Genomic DNA, 22,764 nt, shown 5'->3' on the forward strand with positions numbered 1-22,764 from the left:
ACAGTGAGAAGATGACCATCTATGAACCAAGAAGGGGGCAAGAGCCTAAAATTAGAAAGCCTTTGAACATGAAGGCAGATTAGTATTCAGCCTTAGGACTATAGGCATCACACTCACTGTTAAAACTTCTTAAGTCTTAAAGTGACTTAGAAAAAATTTAGATCAAGGGTACAACTTTCCCATAGAAGCTCTCTTAAATCCAGAGAAAAGGAAGCAAGATAGTGAAGAAATATGTCTTAAAAAGGACCATGGGTGTGGTTACTGGCACATGGAATTCTCTGGAATCAAATAGGTAAGAATTCTACTGAGTTCTCAAGAAATTACCAGCACCTAATACACTCACAAACCTGAACTAAAAGAGACTGTGATGATTAGAGACTCAGTATAAGCTTCCAGTGGCCGAGGTCACCTGTCAGAGGGTGGATCCAGGAGCCTGCAGAACACTGGTAAGAGAGCTCCTCTAAGAGCAGAAACAGCTCAGTCAGAGGCTATTTCTTGCTTCCAGGGTACAGACCCCACAATATGTGCCCAGAAAAATTTTGGAGCTGCTATGGCTGCCATATGTCTCTCATTCTTCCCTCTCCAAATTGGAGGGGTTATTACTGTTACCTTGTCCTATAAAATGGTAAGGAGAAGGGGAGCAGATCAGTTCATAGGTCTCCAGAGCAAAGGGAGACTTACCCAGACTAAGCTTCACTCAGAAGTGCTGGATTTCAAGTGTCATGTAGTTACTGGTTAGATGCTATCCAGTCTAACCTTGGGGGGAAGATTTGTTTGTTCAGTGTGTGGAAAAAAAAATGAATTAAACGATTGAAAAAAAAGCCAAGGGGATTTTTTTATTTTTTAGTTGTCTGTTTTCACAGAATAACGTGGCCAGTCCTGATCAATGCCATCATTTGGTTCTTTTTTACTTTCTTCACTTCACCCTAGTAGTGCAGAGAGTATGTAGAAGGCCGTAGGCAACATATGGCAAGAGACTTGCTTTGCTGTTTTGCCATTCGAATCCGTGTTAGAACACTTTGATCAGTAAGACTGTGTCTTACGTACTGTGGGTCTAAGAATACCTTTGACCCTAAGTCCTGCCTTCTACTTAGTACACAATTACAAACAAGAAGCACTTGAATATGATTTGGGCTTTTCTATGTACTCAGTTATCTTTATTAAAATGATTATTAATATCTAACAAACAATACTTTAAAAAAGTATACCAATTTAATTTTTCTTTCTTTCTTTTTTTTTTTTTTTTTTGAGACAGAGTCTCGCTCTGTTGCCGGGGCTAGAATGAGTGCCGCGGCGTCAGCCTAGCTCACAGCAACCTCAAACTCCTGGGCTCAAGCGATCCTTCTGCCTCAGCCTCCCGAGTAGCTGGGACTACAGGCATGCGCCACCAGGCCTGGCTAATTTTTTTCTATATATATTTTTAGCTGTACAGATCATTTCTTTCTATTTTTTTAGTAGAGACGGGGTCTCGCTCTTGCTCAGGCTGGTCTCAAACTCCTGACCTCAAGCAATCCTCCCACCTCGGCCTCCCAGAGTGCTAGGATTACTGGCGAGAGCCACTGCACCCAGCCCCAATTTAATTTTTCTAAGTAAATAAGTTACAAGGTAACATATAGGAAATAATGAAAAGTATTCTTAAAAGTCTCTCTCTTTCCTTTCCTCTTATTTCTACTTCTTTTTTCCCCCAATAGGCCATATGTGAAGATCCAAGGATAATCATAAGGGAGTTATAAAGTATCCCAGTGCTGAGTCAAGTTAAACTTAAATAATAGCCCTGTTATTAAAAGTCCTTAAGCTATCCCCTCCTTCAATTTTCATTGATTCCCTCTTCACGTGGGCTCCAATTCCCATTATAGTACATCTTGCTGGGCTCCTCCCTCTCCTTCAGCTCTCTCTCTTCTACTTGATTCATTCTGCTCCACTTCAAATTTTCACTTCCTTTCTCAGGTGGAATAGTCTAGCCGTCACTTTTTCTCACTCCTAGCCTATCCTGGCTACTTTTCCATAACCAAAATTATTCATCCAACTGTTTTCCTGAAGATAATTTTCTTCCCTTAGAGGAATTCCATCTACTCTTAAAAATGATAGTTTCCTCTCCTACTTTGGAAGCTTTTTTAGAAAATTTGTTTTCTTTTCTTTTAGAGATAGGGCCCAGGCTAGTCTCAAACTCCTGTCCTCAAGCAATCCTCCTGCCTTAGCCTCCCAAGTAGCTGGGATTATAGGCATGAGTCACTGTGTCTGGCCTACTTTTGAATCTTTAAGTTGAAGATATCTTGTCCTGGGAATTGATGTGATGTCTATATTGATCTGAAGATATACTAATTAGTCATTTTATTTGGTCAGCTGACTTCTGGCTAAAAGTCATTTTTCATAAAAAATTTCACCCCCTATTTTAGGAAGAAATACATTTAAAATTTACTACTTACATTTCTTTATAAATAGTTTGTAAAAGAGTATCTTAAGTAGTGTGGTATGAAAGGAAAGAAAGTTAGCACTATCCTTGACAAGGATGGAAGAGGCCCTTGGGCCTGACAACATGCATATGGATTAAAAAAAAAAAAGAGTATCTTAAGTATAAAAACCACGATATGGAAGAATTCTAGACTTAGACTTTGAAGGGAGGGAAGACGGGAGTACAGGGAGTACTCTTGTACACCCTGCCTAACCTGTACAGTGAGCACAGGAGTAAGATGTAGCCGGCTTGGTCTCAGCAGTGGACTGTTCTAAGTGGTCTCGTGGACTGGATAGCCATCTCTGGGCTGGACTTTGTGTTTTAGTGATCACTTCGGTGGTAGCTGTGGAGACACCTGAGGATGGAGAGGCTGATAATAGAGAGACCATTAAGGGGCTATCACTAAAATCTGGGAGAGAGATGGTAAACCAAAGCCCTGAAGTAGACCCAGGTCACAGAGACAACAGACCGGTTCCAGAGAGATTTCTGAGGTACTTCTAACAGAAACTGGTCACTTACTGGTTGTGTGGGGGAACAGAGAGAAAAAGGAAGACGCTGGGATGCAGTTAAGAAGTAGACAGGCTTAGAAGCCAGATAGGCCTGGATTTGAATCCCAGGACCACTTATCCTGAGCTTCAGGTAGCATCTACTTTTAAGGGATGTGATAGAGAGTAACAACAATACCTTTGGAGTGCTTGAGATAAAACGGGCATTTGATACAAATTTACCTCAATATTATTTAAGGTTTTTGTATTGAGAAAATAGTGATGACATAATTGAAGCAGAGATTACAGAAGAAGCTGGTTTGGGGTAATGTAAAATGATCATCTTGGTTTCAGACATGTTGAATTTGAGGAGCTTGTAAGATTTTCAGGCCAAGATGTCCAGTGGGTAACTGGAAACACAGACGTGGAGATTGGAAGGATGTGGGGCCCAGGGATCAATATCTGGGTGTGATTGATGATAGACAGTGGCTAAAGCTATAAGATGAATTAGATCTCTCAGAGAGAAAAGAAGGAAGATGAATTTCTAAGTTGATCAAGGTAAAAAAGTTTGGATAGGGATGAAAAGAAAGTAGCAGCAATTCTGGATATAATTTTTCCCTTTGTATACTTTTTGAAAAACATTTTAGGGAAATCCTTACTCCTGAATATATTTGGAAACAGTTGTGATTCAGCCAGAACAAACTGTAAACACATACGAGACTCTTGACCAGGACACTTGGCAGACATTCAAAAGTAGGTGCCAACTTGTTGATATCTATTCTGGACCTGATCCGGGGTGTAGGGAAGGTGAGTGAAGTAAGCAAGAAGCAAAATACCTGCACTACACATTGTATAAATCAGATACTCCCTTGGATTGGCCACGATTTTTTCTATATAAAAAGTCCTGAATGGAGGCTAGAGATACCTCTGAAAATTACTAGCTGCTGCTTTAAGCATTAGTGCTCAGGGTTACCTCCGTGTGATCTGCACCAAATGGACTGATTACACATTTGAGTCCTGGGTTCATCGAGTCACTTAATGAAGCGCCTTTTAATATTCTTGTAGGTAAGAACTATCTTATACAGTAGAGTTTAATAGTGCTTTCAGATGCATTTTCTTATTTAAGAAATGTGGGCTAGATGAGAGTACGGTTTGGTGCGTTACTGGTTGACTGAACCCAAGCATTAGGAAAATGTCTAGTGATTCACTACAGTATGTAGACCATGGACTTGTCTTGTTCAACATATTTATTAATGTCTTGGACGAACATGTAGAATGCATGCTCACCACATCTATAGATGACATAAAGCTACCAGAGATATTTAATATGTTAGATGACAGCATCAGAATTTTCTTTAAAAAAGTGATTTCAACAAGCTGGACTAAGCCAATAGCAACAAGACTTAATTTATTGGGGATAAATGTAAAGTCTTATTATTGGGTTCAAAAAGTCAACTGTACAGCAAGGCATATGATAAAGACCTAGGGGATGTGGTTGACCACAAGTTCAATAATAACAAACAGTCTGAACTCATTAATAAAAAGCTAACTCAATCTTCTACTTTATTAATGGAAGCATAGGGAGGTAATAGCTGGTTAGACCACATTTGGAATACTGTGTGTAATTCCGGCTGCCAGATTTTTAAAAGAGAACATAACACACTAGTGTGTTCAAACAAGGGTAACTGTGGTGATGAGTCTGGAAATTGCATTTACTGAAGGAATGATTCAAGGAACCAGAAATGTTTGGCCTGGATAAGAGAACACTTAGAGAAGATGTTGAAGCTGCCTTGAAATAACTGTAGTGTGCTATATTGAAGGGGAAGTAAATCTGTGGTCTCAGAGGGCAAAACAAGGATGAATGAATGGATGCTATAGATGAATAGTTTTCAAGTTATATAAGAAGAAACTTTCTCATAGTCACTGCTGGAATAAGACATGACTGTTACACTAGGAGCTTCCTGAGATGACATGTCATGGCAGAGATTCTTGCATTAGGTAAAAGTCAGCAGTATTTGCAGCCAGGGCAGGATTTCAGAGGACAGACAGTGACCTCAGCCTGGTGTAGGAAAAGCAAGACTGGGCCACATGTGAGCAGATCCAGGCTCTAGCCTGATCCTGCTTAGTTGTAAGCCACCGAGCTGATTACTCTTTAAGCCTCAAGCCTCTCATCTGTAAATAAACATAAAAATTATTGCCCTATCTTAGAATTTTTGAGGTGATCAAAGGCTCTATCTACACTTTACTGCATTTATTACTCAAGTTCTAGAAGGTAGGAATTATGTCTTATCTAGGGAAAAGGGTTTGGCACCTGACAGGTCCTCAATAAAAGTCTGTTGAACAAACGAATGAGAGAATGGGGATTGTGCATGTGAAAGCACTTTGTAAATGGTCAAGAGCTGTGTAAACATGAGGGACTGTCATCCTCCTCTCCCCTCCAAAAAACCAAACAGTTTGTGAAGAGACAGTAGCGACGCTGATCTCACCAAACACTGCAGCTGAGCATGAAAGATCACGAGAATTTACTGGATCTTTTAAGAAGGGAATTCACCTACAAAGGACTCATTTTAATTCACTTTTTGAGGTTCAAACTGCTTGTTCTTTTTTGCTATTTCAATAGCTCAGAAATTACTTTTCATAAGCAATTCAGTGACTTCCTATGGCTAAAAACCAAAATCCTTGATGGGACATACAGGAATCTTGCCAGGTTTGGTCTCTAACTGCCTCACTAGCCTCCTCTCCCACCCCTTTTCCTGCTTCTGGCACTACGACCACAGTGGCCTTTAGTTCCCTGAAAGGACCACTCCCTCTCTGAGCACCAAACCTCCAAACATGTTGCTCTTTCTGCTTAGAAAAATCTCCTATTCTCTTGTTTAGTTAATGGCTGTTCATCTGTACAGGAATAGATGCAAGGTCTCTTACAGACACACACTCAGGGGCCCCTCAAACTAGTCTGCTGTATACTCTTACAGCAAAACTGTACCTTTCTTTCATAGCTCTTATCAGCATTTATAATAATACAACTATCTATGGGATTGCTTACTATCTACCTCCTTTACATGTGAACTCCTTGAGGGCGAGGGTTGTGTTCCATTTTTGTTCAGTATATTTTAGGTAGTCCTAGTACCAAGTTATACTGTCTGACACAGTCAGAAACTCTGTAAGTATTTGGTGATCGAATGAGTGAAGCAGGCATCATAATGTTAGTTAAATGATAACTACCATGTTTTTATTTTGTCATTTTCAAAATAATGCTGCCTAACTCTGACAAAAATAAGGTTTCTGGCTGTGTGTGGTGGCTCATGCCTGTAATCCTGGCACTCTGGGAGGCCGAGGCAGGAGGATCGCTTGAGGTCAGGAGTTCGAGACCAGCCTGAGCAAGAGCAAGACCCCATCTCTACTAAAAATAGAAAGAAGTTATATGGACAACTAAAAATATATATAGAAAAAATTAGCCGGGCATGGTGGCGCATGCCTGTAGTCCCAGCTACTCGGGAGGCTGAGGCAGTAGGATTGCTTGAGCCTAGGAGTTTGAGGTTGCTGTGGGCTAGGCTGACACCACGGTACTCTAGCCTGGGCAACAGAGCGAGACTCTGTCTCAAAAATAAAATAAAGTAAAATAAATAAGGTTTCTGAGTATCAGAAATTGAAATCTCAGACATTATGGCAGGAGTCTAAACTATTTCCCTGATAGGATCAAAATTATGACCCTAAATTACCAGTGTAAATTTATTTTTTCTGTCTTTATTTATTATTGAGAAACTAAAGATTTTTCTCCACCTAAAGTCAGGCTACCACCTACTCTCAAATTATGGATATGAGTGCCAGTCACCAGGTTCAGGCCTCTGGTTGCATAATCATGAGATGTCTGACCAGTTGTGAGCCAGGGAGCAGTACCAGAAAACCCATGCCAACTTTACAATCAGAATGCTGTAGACTACATGCTATCAGGTCTTATTGATAACTGTTGGTCCAAAGAATACTTTGTGAGATTATAAAACTATTTTGTGCATATTCTCTCACATAATCCATTTCAAAATCATACAACATGAGCTTGCCCTATTTATAAAACTGAGGCAGGGGGTGTATCTGTGACAGACAAAAGCTAAAGGAGTTTTCTTCCTGCCAGCATGATGGGAATTTTATGGTGTTTTAATTTTGCTTGTTTAGGTCAGCTTTGAAATTTACATCCAATCCCTCAGCCCAGGTTCCTGGAAGACAAACTCACTCCTACAGAAGGACACAGCTCCCTTTGCTTCCCAGTGATTTATATGCCTTGGAGTATTACTGAAGAGATTGTCAGTGAGGGTCTGAAACAAATCTCCCTCCAGAGTAGGAAGTAAAGCATGGTCTGCAGGACATATGGCACACAGCTCCTAAAAGATTAATGGGAACATGAGACTTCTGGGTGCTCAGACCACGGATGATAAGGGTGTTGGAAAGAGCACCTCCTCTTAGCTTTGAAGTATCCCCAACTACAAAGGTCTGAGGAAATTTAGAGTGAATGGGAATCCCCAAATTAAGGTTTGGCAGGCAGAATGCCTATTGTAAAGCATTCCCTAGTCATATATAAGAAAGATTTCAAAAATATTCAAACTGATGCAGAGAAGTTCAGGGACTCTTGAGAAGCGTGCAGTATTTACTTAGTAAACTGATGAGACGGGGAATGTCTCCTGAGTCTGCACAGATCCAGCAGGTTTTCAGTGTTCATCAGGTGAGCACTGCGGATGGAAAGCACACCCCTGGGTAGTGTGGGGCCACTAAAAATGTAGGCCTCCAGGGTGAGAGGGGCCCTCCAGGCTGCTCAGCCATTCTTTCACCTGTCCTTGGCCAGACTCCTCACTGGTTCCATAGCTACTGCTTTCCTTCTTTCTCTTCGCAGATCATTCATTCCACACGTCACAGATAAACTTCATAAGGGCTTTAACTAAATCTTGAGAGATGAGAAAGAAAGTGCCAGGAGGACTGGGAAAGAGGGGAGTCAAGGAATTCCAGGGAAGGGAGTAGCATGCATAGCATAGTGCCTCAGAGCCCTGGCTTTGGAGCCAGGCTGACCTGGATAAAATCCCACGCCCTTCTCTGGTAACAGATGCAAACTGGACCAAGGTACTTCTGGAGGTCTCACTTTCCACCTCTGTAACATGAAGAGGATGGTCCCTAAATTGTGTGGCTGTTGAAAGGGTAGATATGATTGAATGTAAAGTGCTGAAAACAACGCCTGGCATAGAGTAAGGGATTATTAAATGATAACCATTATTATTACTGTAAACGTATTTATAACTTTAATATGTGTTTTGTAACCATTACAATAGAATCTACTTCGCAAGCTTGTTGTGAAGACCAAATGAACTAATAAATGTGAAAGAACTTTAAAAAAGTATAGCACAATATGATTCAGTCATAAAAAGACATGAAGTTGTGATACATGCTATGACATGAACAAACCTCGAAAACATTATGCTAAGCGACATAAGCCACACACAAAAGGACAAATACTTTGTGATTCCACTTATCTGAGGTACTCAGAGTAGGCAAATTCACAGAGACAGAAAGTAGAATAGTGTTGGGGGAAAGGGAGAATGGGGAGTTATTGCTTAGTGGTACAGAGTTTCTGTTTGGAATGACAAGAAAGTTCTAGAAACAGATAGTAGTGATGGTTGTACAACAATGTAAGTGTATTTAATACCACTGAATTGTACACTTGCAAATGGTAAATTTTAAGCCCAGCAAAAAGGAAATGCTAGGTTTATGTGCTATTTTCAACAAAAACAATACCACCAACATTCAGAGTAAAGACAGATAAAATGAGGACATTTTATCTGCTCTGCTTATTTAAACTATAATTATATTTGCAGAACTTTATATATTAACAGGAGAAATATGTGTATTTTAAAATTAGTAAATTTTCAAAAGAGGGAATTAATCTTGGGTTGGTATTATGATTGTCCTAAAATCTGGAATCTGGACAGCTGGACTACTTTCTATAAAAAGAAGTCTAACAATTATATTTCATTTTTGACCTTAGATTAGATCCAAGATGGGTCTGCTTTTACCAAGTGTCCCTCTCAAGTAAATCATTGTCTACTTTGGAGATACAGACTTGTGTTTGAGAACAATAACCCAATAAGCATGTAAAAAGGGATACATAAGCTCCTTAACATAGAGACAAAACTTCAGCATTTAGAAAACTATGTTTAAAAATAGACAACCAACAAAATCATAGAAGAGAGGATTTTTCTGTGGGCCTTGGCAGGAACACACGTGGCTCACTAACCTGTGTTCCTTGACTGTTGATGTCGACGGCATCACTCCACTCAGTTGTTACTTCATCCAGCAATTCTACTTTCAAAAAGAGGCTTGGAAATAAGTCTTTGGTCTTGCAGTCTGGATAACTGGAAATCTGATGATACAGCTCATGATGAATTGAGCACTCAGAAGGAATTTTTCTGCAATAAACCTCAAACTTTGGAATATCTGAAATTTAAAAGAAGGCATGTGCAGACTTAGGTTTTGAAGACAAAGACTTAGGGATATTGAACATAATGTGGCAAAACAAACTTCTCAAGGAGGGATGAATGATACTTTTATTTAAACATTATTCACATGATTACAGGTAATGACTAAATCAAAAAACCTTCAGAAAAAGTGTAAGTTTTCTATTATTTAAATTCAATAGTATAAAATATACCTTTAATATTTTCCTTTACAAGCATTGTTACAGGACATCTATTGTGGAAAATTACTCGAGGACTAGGGTCTTCTGAGAGGGTTAAATAAGTCACTCCAAAGTGTTCCTGATATGTCACTGCTATGGCCCTGGAATAGAATCAGACCAAATGACAGAAATGGTTTAAAAAAAAAATTGAACGCTTTGTCTTTTGGAACATGTTTATTTAGATTTGCAATATTCAGAACTCTAAAACATCTTCTCTTTTATAACTCAGGGGGGATATTTTCCATAGAAAGGAGTCCATCCTCTCATTTATTAACTGCCATACACTAATTTTAGACTTACTGATTTTTTTCTTGTAATTATAGTAACATATATGTATCATAAAATACTCAAAAAATGTGAAAGGAAAAAACCCGTAAGTCTACTACCCAAAGACAACTCTAGCTAATCTTGTGCTAACCTTTGCTGTTGTTCCTTTTTTCCCCCCTGTATGCATATGTGCCTTAAACTCTTTAGACAGGGTACCTTCCTCAAAGGTGCTTGGCAAATTTTGGTAAAAGGGGAGCTGACCTGCTTTTAGAAAGACTACTAGAGAATTTGGGTGCTTGCTCCTCTTATTCTAAAGGTAGGTAGGCTCATAATGTTTGTTGTCAGTTTTTACAGGATCATCATACATTATAGGATCTATGTTTTGACTACCAGGAATAAAGCTGTATAATTTGGAATTAGAAAAACAGCTGTGTAAGCAGAGGTTGCCCTTTAAGATGAAGAGAGAGAAGTTTTCCTATTTAGATCTATAGACTACCAAACAGTTTTTCACATCAAAGCAGGAAAAAAAAATTCACTCCCAACGTCCACATTACATGGACTGATTGTCAAAATTAATCAAGTAAATCAGATAATTAGCCAAATGTGGCCCTTAGTTTATGCTGATTAAAAGGGGTTTATAATACACTAAAGAATTTCCCATTTGCCATCTATCCTACTTGCCAGGGTGAGTCTTCCCAAAGATTGTATTTGTCTGAAATGCCAAAGTGAATTGTCTGTTAGCATTTGGTAAAAGTGCATTAATACACCATCAAATGTACACTGTTGGATTGAGGGAAGGAAGGAGATGAGAAAATGGGAGAGCAGGAAGTAAATTCATCTTCACAGAACGTTCTTAGATTAACAGCAAAGTTTTTTTTCCCAGCCTAATTTTGAAAGAGCTGGTCAAGCCAACCTCAGAGAATTTCTTTTTTGACAGCCAAGAAAGCTGGAGGCCAGATCTGGAGTGTAGTACTTTCTATCTAATATCTACCTTAGTATTTATAGGTACGATTAAATTATACTATAACTCTGAAAATTTTAAACTTAATTTCCAAATAAAGTTTTATTTCAAATTTTGTTGTGTTTTAAAAATAAGTTTTGCTTTACAGATGTAAGTTCACATAGGTTTCAAAACACTTCCTTAAACTTGCCACACTTAACCAGAATATAAAGAATAACCACTCCTTTACAGCATTAGGGACGAAACATGTAAAATCAAGATGCTTATGAATATTGTGAAAGAAGGAGGGATGTGTGTAGAGAACAGAACCTTACTATTATGGATAACTCACGTTACGCTGCTATCTTTTAAAATATCGCTATTAAAAAATCTCTATATATGTGAAAAAAGTTAAGATGGCTAAAATCTCAAATAGAGTTTATAAATTCATAATCATAAAAATAATGTACCTCTCATAAGGTCACAGTATGTTTTCTTTTGTAGTTGTTCTATATACTCTAAATAAGTTATTCCTGACAGCTGCAGAAAGGACATATTGCATGCAAAACAACCACAAAATAAAAGTCCAGTATGAACAAACGATTACATGTCTCTGGCTTGATTCTGTGGTTGTTCTTTGCATAATTGGTAATCGGTAATTGGAGTAACTTGCGTGCAGGAACAACCACAGAAAAGAGTCTTTTGTGACTTGTGTTTATCTAAGTTATCTCTCTTAATGACTTTTTGAGGAAAATTCCATTCTGCAGCAAAAGTAAAATATGGAAAAATGAAAAGGTTTTCCAACTTGAATTTCTTATATTTTAACCCTTATTTCTCGTTACTTTATGGAGGCTAAGAATTCATAAAAGACGATCTTTTCATTAATGACATATTGTTGCTATTTTATGGTATAAACACCATCATTTTTCCCCCAGTATCACTGGGAAACCCATATGTGATCATGACATTTGACCACTTGTATACAATGTTTAGAAGTCATTAAAAATAAAAGTGAAGCCTAGTATTACATATGAGGAGCACTGCAATAATCCTGTCTCTCCTGGCATGTCGATTAACAGCCACGCTGACAAACAATGAGGAAAGGCATTTATATATATGTAAAATACCTGGTACAGAATCCATTTTCCCTAAAATTCCCAAAGGGCACTGCCACACTCTGTCTGGGAAACTCTTGTGCAACTATAGCTGGCAGGCTCCAGCACTGTGAGCTGTCGGCACCTGCTGCAGGAAAAAAGCCCAGCAAGATCTGTTTCTGAAGCAAGGATGCATCCAACACTGACAGACTGATGTCAGGCATTAAGTCCCAGCAAGGAAGGGAACTGGATTTCATAGCAGGCTGCTCTCCACCTGGGCAAATGCTAAAAGTAGCACTGTCTGGGACATGAAAATACTGAAAAAAGAAAAGACAATGCAGAGAAAGCACATTAACTGCAGTAATACAGCAAAGTTAAGCTTTTTAAAGCACATCTTCTAAGATACCATCCATAACCACGTATTCTCAGAAAGTTGCCGGTTTGGAGACATGGGAATATTAGGAATCCTGTTCCCACAAGAAAGCCCTAATGAGACTATTACAAGCAGTGAGAGCAGGGTCTGCTTTCCTGGGCATAATGAAACATTACAGAGCTGGGGCAATTTAAAACGTGATGCAAAGTTCTCATTGTCCTTCAGGTATTGCAAAAATCCCAATGCCATAGAGGAAGAAATGCCACGTGCTAGGAAGGATTCCTCTTGGATAGGATGGAGATGCTGAAAGAGTATGGCATGCTGGGGGCTACTGGGAGAGGATCTGAATGAGACAGAACAGTGAACTGGGAGCTCAGAAAACAGACTGAAGTTAAGGCTCATCCTGAGGGAGGAGCACACTCTGATCCCAACCCTCAGGAGGAATTCCACATGGCTTCTGATACATTAGAGAGTCTCAGAATTTTATAATGAAAAAGGACATTTAGAGATAATCTATTTGAATCTCCTCTTTCACAGCTTAGGAAAACTGCTTTCCAGAAAGCTGACGACTAGTCCAACATCACAAAGCCAACAACTGGCATAGCCCAGGCAGAGCCAAGTTTTCTTCTTCCAAGTCCGGTGTTTTCCCTACTGTCTCACAGTCTCCTTGAGTGGGTAGGGATTATCATGTCTTTTTAAAAAATCCCACACCTGCCTGAAGCAGGGTCAGGGTTGAAAAGGGGGACAGTCCTCAGCTGCAGGAGGAAAGAAATGAGGAGGCCATTCCCTTTTCTCCAGGAAGCTGAGGCAATCAGGAGTTCTGTGTGATGTTGGTATTTCCGTTGCTGCTGGGTACTACCTTTTACTGAGTGCCTATTCCTTTTACTCATATTACCTCATTTAATTCTCACAAGAAATCTTACAAGGAATGCAAAATCATGCCTATTTTACAGATGAGAAAATGTCAGTATGGAAAGGCTTGATGTAATCAATGTCTCAGGAAACCCTGGTGACAGTGGGGAGAAGCAGGAAAATTATTAGGACACATGTGGATTCTCTTGCCACATCCTCACCTACAATGCAAATATTGTTGACCTTTGTTTCCCAACTGGGTACTTCTGGTCACCTATTTATTCTATCAGTACTTCAGTGAACCAGGATGAAATTCTACTGTTCGGACATATCCGTAAATACAGTTGTCCCTTGGTATCCATGGAAGATTGGTTCCAGGACACCCCCCCCCAATACCAAAATCAAGGATGCTCAAGTCCCTGACATAAAATGGCATAATATTTGTATATAACCTATGTACATTCTCCAATATATATCTTTTACTCTTTTTTATTTTTAATTATTGTGGGTATATATTTGTATGTATCAATATTTATAGGGTACATGTAACGTTTTCATACAGGCATACAATGTGAATTAATAAAATCATGGTAATTGGGGTATCCATCACCTCAGGCATTTAAGATTTCTTTGTATTAGGAACATTACAATTCTATTCTTTTAGTTAAAGTATACACTAACTTATGGATTACAGTCACTTTGTTGTGCTATCAAATATTGTTCATTGTATGTAACTATATTTTTGTACTCATTAACCATCTCCACTTTATCCCCCACTTCCTAGCCTCTAGTAACTGTCATTCTACTCTCTGTCTCCATAAGATTAATTGTTTTTAATATTTAGCTACCACATATGAGAACATACAAGATTTGTCTTTCTGTGTTTGGTGTATTTCACTTAACATAATGTTCTCCAGTTCCATCCATGTTGTTGCAAATGGCAGCATTTCATTCTTTTTGTGGCTATCCAATATTCCATTGTGTATATGTACCACAATTTCTTTATCCATTCATCCATTGATGGACAGTTAGGTTGATTCTAAATCTTGGCTATTGTGAATAGTGCTGCAATAAACATGAGAGTGCAGGTATCTTTTCCATATACTGAATTCCCCTCCTTTGGATATATATCCAGCAGTGGGATTGCTGGGTCATATGGTAGTTCTCTTTTTAGGTTTTTGAGGAACCTATACACTGTTCTCCATAGTGGCTGTCCTAATTTACATTCTCACCAACAGCGTACGAGGGTTCCCCTTTTCTCCACATCCTCGCCTGCATTCATGATTACCTGTCTTTTTGATTGAAGCCATTTTAACTGAGGTGAGATGTTATCTCATTGTAGCTTTGATTTGCATGTCTTTGATGACTAATGATATTGAGCATTTTTTCATATACCTGTTGACCATTTGTATGTCTTCTTTTGAGAAATGTCTATTCAGACACTTGGCCCATTTTTAATTGGATTATTTGATTTTTTCCTATTGAGTTGTTGGAGCTCCTTTAATGTTGTAGAAATTAATCCCTTGTCAGATGGGTAGCTGGTAAATATTTTCTCCCATTCTATCGGTTGTCTCTTCACTTTGTTGATTGTTCCCTTTGCTGTGCAGAAGCTTTCTAGCTTGATGTGATCCCGTTTGTCCAATTTTGCTCCGGTTGCCTGTCCTTTGCCTCCCATATACATTAACTCATGTCCAGATTACTTGTAATACCTGATACAATGTAAATGCTATGTAAACAGTTCTTATACTGTATTGCTTTTTTATTGTATGATTTTTTATTGTTATTTTTCTTTTTTTTCCTGAATATTTTTGATTCGTGGTTGGTTGAATCCATGGATGTGGAACTCGAGGAAACAGAACACTGACTGCACCACAACACACTGTAAGCTTAAAAAGTATAAGACTTTCATCCTATTTGATTATTCTAATATAGTTTTTAGGAGCTGAAAGTAAGGAGTAATAATAAGTCCAAACAAAGGTAAAGAAAGATAATACTTTCCTATACAATAGTTTCAATAGCATATTAACAAAACAATAACATACCACTTAGCCCATTCTGTTTTTAAGTTCTTTAAAAATCTCTCCTTACTCTCTTAAACATAACTGTTAATTCCAATTGTACAAAGAATGAATCAAAAATCCCATAGAACATTCTTGGATTTATTTTCTGCATATTCTGCCACTGAGATATTAACATAAATGAGCTGGTATGTTTTCACATTTACTCTCCTCGTAGATACAGAGCTCATTGCTCCCAGATCCGTGGCTCAGTTTGGGTCTTAGCCTTCTTTCTGCCCATTTGGCTCCTCCACACACTGCAGCCTGTGAGGCAGATGTGCTTTTTCATGCCATCCGGGAGCAGGTCCTCGGGACTACTTCTCTGCTAGTGGGGGTTTAGCGAGCATGTTAGAGGACTGGGCTAGAGCCTCTGAGCAGATGGGGTGCAGGCAGAATTAATCCAGCAGTGTGTCAGGATCCACTCCTTTGCAGGATTTCTGCTCATTAATTACCTTGAAAGCAGTGACCATGACATCCTGGTTTTAATTACAGATTAGTAAATGAATTTCTCTTTACCTATGTTCAGTGTTAGCTTTTTATTTGCTCCATGTTAAAAAAAAAAGTCAATCCTATTTATTGTTACTTTAGCAAAATGTAGACAAAACAATCATCTTATGAATTGCTTACCTCCTTTCCAGAATGGGGATTGGAGACAGATAACTGTGGTTTATAAAATATCTGATATGGTGTATTATTGATTATTGTAGTCTTGTCTTCAATCTGAACAATTTGTATACCTTGCTGTACCATGGAGGAAATGCAGAACTGACATAACTGCAAGATGATTGAGAAAAGAGCAATTTTGACAATATTATAAGACATATAAAAATCTCTTGAGTCTTCCTAAAAGGTTATTTTATCTATTGGTTTGCCCAGGACAGTACCAATGTTACTTTTTTTCAGAGTACTTAATAGCAATCCCTTTTAGTCTCACAAATGTGCTGGTCCCTATCGGTCTTTACACAATAGCCTACTTTAGCAAGCCAGTTACTTTTGCTGCTGTCGTGTAGTAACAGATAAGAAACTTGTTTTCAGGTTATTTCACAAATTACTCCACAAAATATTTATTTACAAAGCACTTATATGTAAACAAATGCCTCTCATCTTACTAGACAGAATTCCATCCAGCCTTCCTCCTCCTCCTCCTCCTCCTCCTCCTCATGGCAGCTATCTCACTGAGTGCCTTTTATGAACGACGGACAGTTCTGGGAACTTTAATAATGATGACGATGATGAAGAAAACAATGATTGACCTTGATATATTACAATATTATGTACCACCTGTTTTAAGTACTACTTCATGCTTATCAACTCACAATATCTACATGGCATAGTTACAATTATCTCCATTTTACAGAAGAGGAAAGTGAGGCAATAAAGAGGTTAAGTAACTTGCCCAAGGTCACAAAGATAGTCTATCTGGGGTTGGAACCCATGCAGTCTGGCTCTACGGTGCTGCTCTTAACCACTGCATGGATTGTCTCATTACCCCACCAGCTTATATGAAGAACTGATGCTCAGAGAAGATGCTACTTGCTTAAAGATACCCATCTAGTAAGTGGTAAGGTCAGAACATCGGTTCTCAAAGGGTGGTCTACGGACTCATAGGAAGTCTCTGGGCATGGGGTTTCAAGGTCAGAACTATTTTAATAATAATACTAAGATGCCATTTATTCTTTCCACTCTAATCTCTCATGAGTATATAGTAGAGTTTTCCAGAGGCTATAAGACATGTGATGTCATTACTCTGATGGCTAATGGAATATATGTTTGTATATTCTTTTTTTTTCCCCTAAGGGCCATGAATTCAAAATGTATATTCTTATGTTTTAAAAATTTCTGTTTTATTTCTAATTCGACAAATAATGATATAACCCACAGAAACAAAAGGTCTTTGGGAGTCCTCAATACTTTTTAAGATTGTATAGGGGTCCTGAGACTAAAGAGTTACTAACAAAGAATAATGAGACATCAGTATATTTTCTCAGAGTTCATTCACTCATTCACAAACATGTATTCAGCACTTGCTGTGGCCACTTTGTGAAGTGCTAGAAGTACTGGGTGTTGACTGAACATTATAACATTTTTTCCAGGTTTTGATGGTAGTTCTCAACTTACAACTATTTGACTTTGGGTGATTCATGCTTACAGCTCTTTGCCATTTACACCCATGTTACAGTGCTTTGGCCAGCAGAGGATAAACATGTGTTGCCCAGACAACTGAGGAAATGGATACCAGCCTTGAATACTGAAGACCAACTTCTTTGTATCAGAGAAATTTATTTTTTAAAAAAGTCACCAGATGACCCTAACTTTTCTCAAAAGCCTCTTCAGAGAGGCCTGTCAAAAATCTAACTTCTCTCCAGTAAAAGGCCATTCTGAATTCTACTACTCTAATGAAGTATCCCTTCTTTTTCTGATTTGGGACACCTAAAATAATGAAGATATATAAGTACAGCATGAAACTTTTACATGGTACACTATGATATTATACATTCACACATATAACTTAATGTGTTTTGTTATTATATTATTTGGCTAATTGCTAATAATATAAACTAGCTAACAGCTAATTTTCATAGGCCAGATTTATGCTGAAAAGCACAAACCATTTATATTTAGTTAAACAATTATGTTTTTTGTATCCATATTTCTAAAAACACAGGCACCAGCCCACTGTTCAAGAATACAACTCCTTCTTATAACATTGCTTCCATGGGAAAGTCAGAATTGACCCCCATCATTTTGCTCAGGACGCCCCTTCAGCAATAGAACCTTGGCTACAGGAGCCTCTGTCCTTTCACTCCATGCTCAGAATGTTCAACTCTTCTTCCTGCTCTAAAAAAGGAGGCCAAATATAATTTGTGGATACTTTGGAATACATGCATTCCCCACCTCCAGCCCCCAAATACTATAAATCAAGTGACTACTGAGTGTTCTGAAATAGAACAATTATTGGATAAATTATGTCATACAGTTTTATCAGTGGTAAAGAAAAAAAAAAAACACTGTAAAATAGAGAGGTCTAAGAAGTTAAGAAATCAAATGTTTCACTGTTATAAATTTTTAGAACAAGTAATACCAAAAAGGGATTAAAAACACAAGGGCAGATTCATTTTAAACAGGTTGAGGGGGTGGCATGCCATCTCCTCCGAGCCACACAGACTTTGATCTTACCTTCTGATGTCCTGGGAAAGCACCAAGTCTTATTTCAGCATCTACAAACCCTTCTTCATCCAAAGTCACAACTTCACCATTACCTCCATCTTTCCACCTTGGAGATGTCAGGTTGTGGACCAGTTTAATTGCTACTGACTTGTGCACAGTGTTTGTATTTGCCCAGTATATTCCAATTTGAAAAGCTTCCTGGAAAAATAATGCCTCAATTATAAAGTATTTTTCTTAACTTTGATTTTTTTACTTCAATTCTCATGATCTTTTTTTAAATATTATATAATAAGTCTACTAAGGCAGCCAAATATCCCCCTTTTTTTTTTTTTTTTGTTTGAGACAGTGTCTTGCTCTACTGCATGGGCTAGAGTGCATTGGTGTTATCATAGCTCACTGCAACCTCAAACTCCTTGGCTCAAGCAATCTTCCTGCCTCAGCCTCCTGAGTTGGTGGCACTACAGGCATGAGCCACTGCGCCCAGCTAATTTTTATACTTTTTGTAGAGATGGGATAGTGCTGTGTTGCTCAGGCTGGTCTTGAACTCCTGTCCTCTAAGAGATCCTCCCGCCTCTGTCTCCCAAAGTGCTAGGATTACAGGCATGAGCCATTGTGCCTGGCCCATGTTTTTTTGGTAATGACAACATAAATTTTATTTTGGTTCCCAATATCCTTTTTGATTCACAATGGAATTCATATTTATGGAAGGGAGGAAAAACGAATCCAAACTGTGATTACCCTGAAAATACCAAAGGCCTAAAAACTGAAGGCTTCATCTCATTTGACAAGAGAATAATATGCAACATTAGGTCAATATAGGTTAACATTCCAATTCCATAAGGTAACATCATCTGATTATTTTAAAAAAGAAAGAAAAAAATGCAATTGAATAAAGATGTTTATGGACTGGAGCTCAAAAAAGGACTCTGAAATTATTCTCTATCAGAAAAACATTTTATTTAAGAGTTCCTTTTACTCTATTTTCTTATAGTAATAGATTTATATGTCTTCTTGAAATGGACTAGCCTTATGAAGAAAGTTATTTTGTGACAGAATATAAAATTTTTCTGTGACAGTTTGTTTTGCAATTAGGTTTTTCTCCCTGTGTCAAGAATGATTCTATGTTGTTATAACCAACAACTAGGTGGACATCTGTAATTATGCACATCCAAATCCACTTATGAAGGAAAAGGGGCCCTGATAAAAATAGTTGCCCAGAAATTCTCAACACCTTACAGATCTCAGAGAATTTCCAGAAGAACAGCAAAGAAAATCTAGGGTGGGTTAGCATATAATATGGCTTTATATCCTTAACATATATTGGGTAGACCAACCCTAATGCTTGTCAAATATCCTGTACACAAGGAAAAGAGAATGTAACTAGTACAAGTTATCAAATTTAATGATAACTCAAGCACGAATAGTGTTGATGGTAAAAAAAAAAAAAAAGACATCAGAAAAGTCTTTGAATATCAAAGAACATTCCACATCCTTTACATATGCATCTAAGAGGACAGTTTTCCACAACTGATTCATTCTGTTAAGATCATAAATGCAACCTCAGAATAAAGTCTAGTTGTTGAGAGAAAAGAATTCATATTAGTTTAAAAAGTTATAATACCTGAAAATTAGGAGGAATAATAATTTTTCCAGCAGGAATCTGTAGAACAATCTTCTCTCCTTCAAATAGCCAGAGGTCCCATTTGGATTGATTGATAAGCAAGGCCCAGGGTAGAAGTTCTATCAACAAGGTTTTAACATATGGCTTCCAGATTGACAACTTTACTCGCATTGGGCTATCCCACTGATTCAGCTGTTCATTCCTGTTCCAAATACCACATGCAAGAGACTCAATGAAATATGATGACTTCAGTATTCATGAACTATGTTTAAGGATTCCAGACACACAATGCTCCTGTATGATACCTCTTCACACTAGAATCATCCAATGCTGAATTTGAATGCAGGAGAAAGCAACTTTTCATGAAATTATTTTCTAAATTATAAGCAAAGAAATGTACAAAATGCACCTACTAGATAATAAAAAGTAAGAATCTGACAGATATATGCACATACCTTTACTTTTTCTTTTTTTCTTTTGAAACAGAGTCTCAGTCTATTGCCCTGGGTAGAGTGCAGTGGCATCATAATAGCTCACTGCAACTTCAAACTCCTTGACTCAAGCAATCCTCCTGCCTCAGCCTCCCAAGTAGCTGGGACTACAGGCACACATCACAACATCCAGCTGATTTTTTTTATTTTTAGTAGGGACGAGGTCTCACTCTTGCTCAGGTTGGTCTCCAACTCCTGAACTCAAACAATCTTCCTGCCTCAGCCTCCTGGAGTGCTAGGATTACAGGTGTGAGCCACCGTGCTTGGCATGCATACCTGTCTTTACACCGCTTATGGTATCTGATATTTTTGTGAACATTTTTTTTTTAATTTAAAAATTTTTTTTAGATACAGGGTCTCACTCCAGCCCATGCTGGATTATAGTGGCACGATCATAGCTCACTGTAACCTCAAACTCCTGGCCTCAAGCAATTCTCCTACCTCGGCTTCCCAAAGTGCTAGGATTATAGATGTGAGTCCCACCCATTTCTTAATGTTGAGAAATGTTTGTAGAAAAAGATTGCAGAAGAGCGTTACCTGTCACAGTCCTTCTTATTATAGGGCCATATGGGTTGAAGGGACCTTTCTGGCCCATAGAATTCGTCTAGGATTTGATTAACTGTGCCTCCAGGGTGTAGCTTAGTGGCTATTTGCTTAATGAGGGATGTTGAGATGGGAACAGCACAATCTGAAGGATCATACTCTTCTCTAGGAAATACACACACAAAAAAACAAGAATAAATATCAGATTTCTAAAGTGGTCTAAAATCTAACTAAAAATGTATAATATTACAGACCAATGCTTTTTTTGTGAGATTGAGTCCATTTTTTGGTCCATTTATGGCACAATTTTTGGATGATCTGGGCCCTGGCTTTCCTCCTTTCTTCCCTCTACCCCTTAATTCTGGGTTGAGATCTCCAGTCATCTTTTCTTCTACTAGAGAAATGGTGTGTTAACAAAATCTAACTTAAATTTTCTGATGATCCCTCAGTCATTTCTAAGCTTAATAAGAAATGCTGGATTTTATCTAAAACTATAAAAGAGAATAAGAGAACACAAGCATGGCAATTTTAAAAATAACATTCTCATATGATAAGAAATCATACAAAAAGCTTCATCCATGCTCCCTGTCCCTCCCTCCCAACAGTATAAAGTTACTTTTCTACTAAATTTCTCTTAGGAAAATGTAAGGATTTCTCTAGTACCTTGCTTGAAATGTTAGGTGATGTATAAGGTCAGGTTCTATGTTTTGCAGTGGTTTTTCCTGTCCTTTTCCTGGAATAATTTGTGTTTCGCTCAATCCCAGACTCCTTTTCTCCAAATGTATGATAATGGGGTCTGGAAGATGACTCCTCATGATAAAAAGAGGGCTGAACACAATCTATAAAAATAAAAGGACAGAACAACTTTCATATTTGCTTTGTTGCAGTATTCCAGCTGTTTGATGCTGAAACAAACTTGTAATAAATCTCTTCCCTGGGTCACTCTGACCTTAATTTATTTCAGAACAGGAAAGGTCAGAGTCATATACCATATTTTAGGATTGAGAAAACACTCACCATTCGCTGTTGCACTTGAGAGTTGGGTTCTAAAGTCAAAACTGTGCACCAGACATAAATAATGGAACTGTTTGAAGATGGCACCTGCACATGAGATTGAAAAGGGTCCTATTAAATACTAAATAGTTTACTAATTAATTGAAATAAGGCAGTGCTATCATATCAATTTGGAAGATAAAAAGGTTTAAAGTTATAGGAAAAAAGCCATTAAAAAAAGGAACAACTAAGCAAAAACAGACTTCATTACGGCATAAAGTGAATGTGCAGTGAGTTGATGGAGCTAATTCTTTCCACAAAGATGAAGGGATTTGTAGAAGGAGAGACTGATATAAGACTGAGTGGCAGAATGAAAGAGAGAATTTGTCCTTCAGGGAATAAAAGTGATGACGGTGAAGATTGAGGAAGAGAGAAAAAAGTAACGGACCATCACAAAGATCCTCAAGGGAGGACACCACCCCTCAGCACCCCACCCACCCACCCCGATGCACCAGAGTATTTTTCAGGATATAACTCACTCCCATCTGGAAAGGACAGAGTCTTGGCTATAAGAATTACAAGGAACTAATACAAATGTGTTATGGGAAGGGGAGGAAACAGTTTGAGAGGTATTATTCAAGGCCTTTCTATATTATTTCACATCTCCCCCATTTTGTATGTATCGCTTTTTAATAAATTAAGTGCTGTATCAA

At 38.1% G+C, this 22,764-nt stretch overlaps 1 protein-coding gene and 1 pseudogene across 1 annotated transcript in view; one reads left to right on the forward strand and one right to left on the reverse strand.

Annotated features, from left to right (window-relative positions):
* VPS13B (vacuolar protein sorting 13 homolog B) overlaps positions 1-22,764 on the reverse strand; it is a 752,846-nt gene that overhangs the window by 30,218 nt on the left and 699,864 nt on the right. The window contains exons 46-54 of the mRNA XM_045560402.1: positions 22,076-22,159; positions 21,722-21,897; positions 21,053-21,223; positions 20,025-20,226; positions 18,413-18,601; positions 15,863-16,009; positions 11,987-12,270; positions 9,626-9,753; positions 9,212-9,411 (exon numbers count right to left, since the gene is read on the reverse strand). Of these exons, the coding sequence (XP_045416358.1) occupies positions 9,212-9,411; positions 9,626-9,753; positions 11,987-12,270; positions 15,863-16,009; positions 18,413-18,601; positions 20,025-20,226; positions 21,053-21,223; positions 21,722-21,897; positions 22,076-22,159 (1,581 nt within the window). The remainder of the gene's footprint in view (positions 1-9,211; positions 9,412-9,625; positions 9,754-11,986; positions 12,271-15,862; positions 16,010-18,412; positions 18,602-20,024; positions 20,227-21,052; positions 21,224-21,721; positions 21,898-22,075; positions 22,160-22,764) is intronic.
* LOC123645487 lies at positions 2,466-2,579 on the forward strand (annotated as a pseudogene).

The sequence above is a fragment of the Lemur catta genome, chromosome 9 (genome assembly GCF_020740605.2).
Source record: "Lemur catta isolate mLemCat1 chromosome 9, mLemCat1.pri, whole genome shotgun sequence".
Lineage (NCBI taxonomy): Eukaryota > Metazoa > Chordata > Mammalia > Primates > Lemuridae > Lemur > Lemur catta.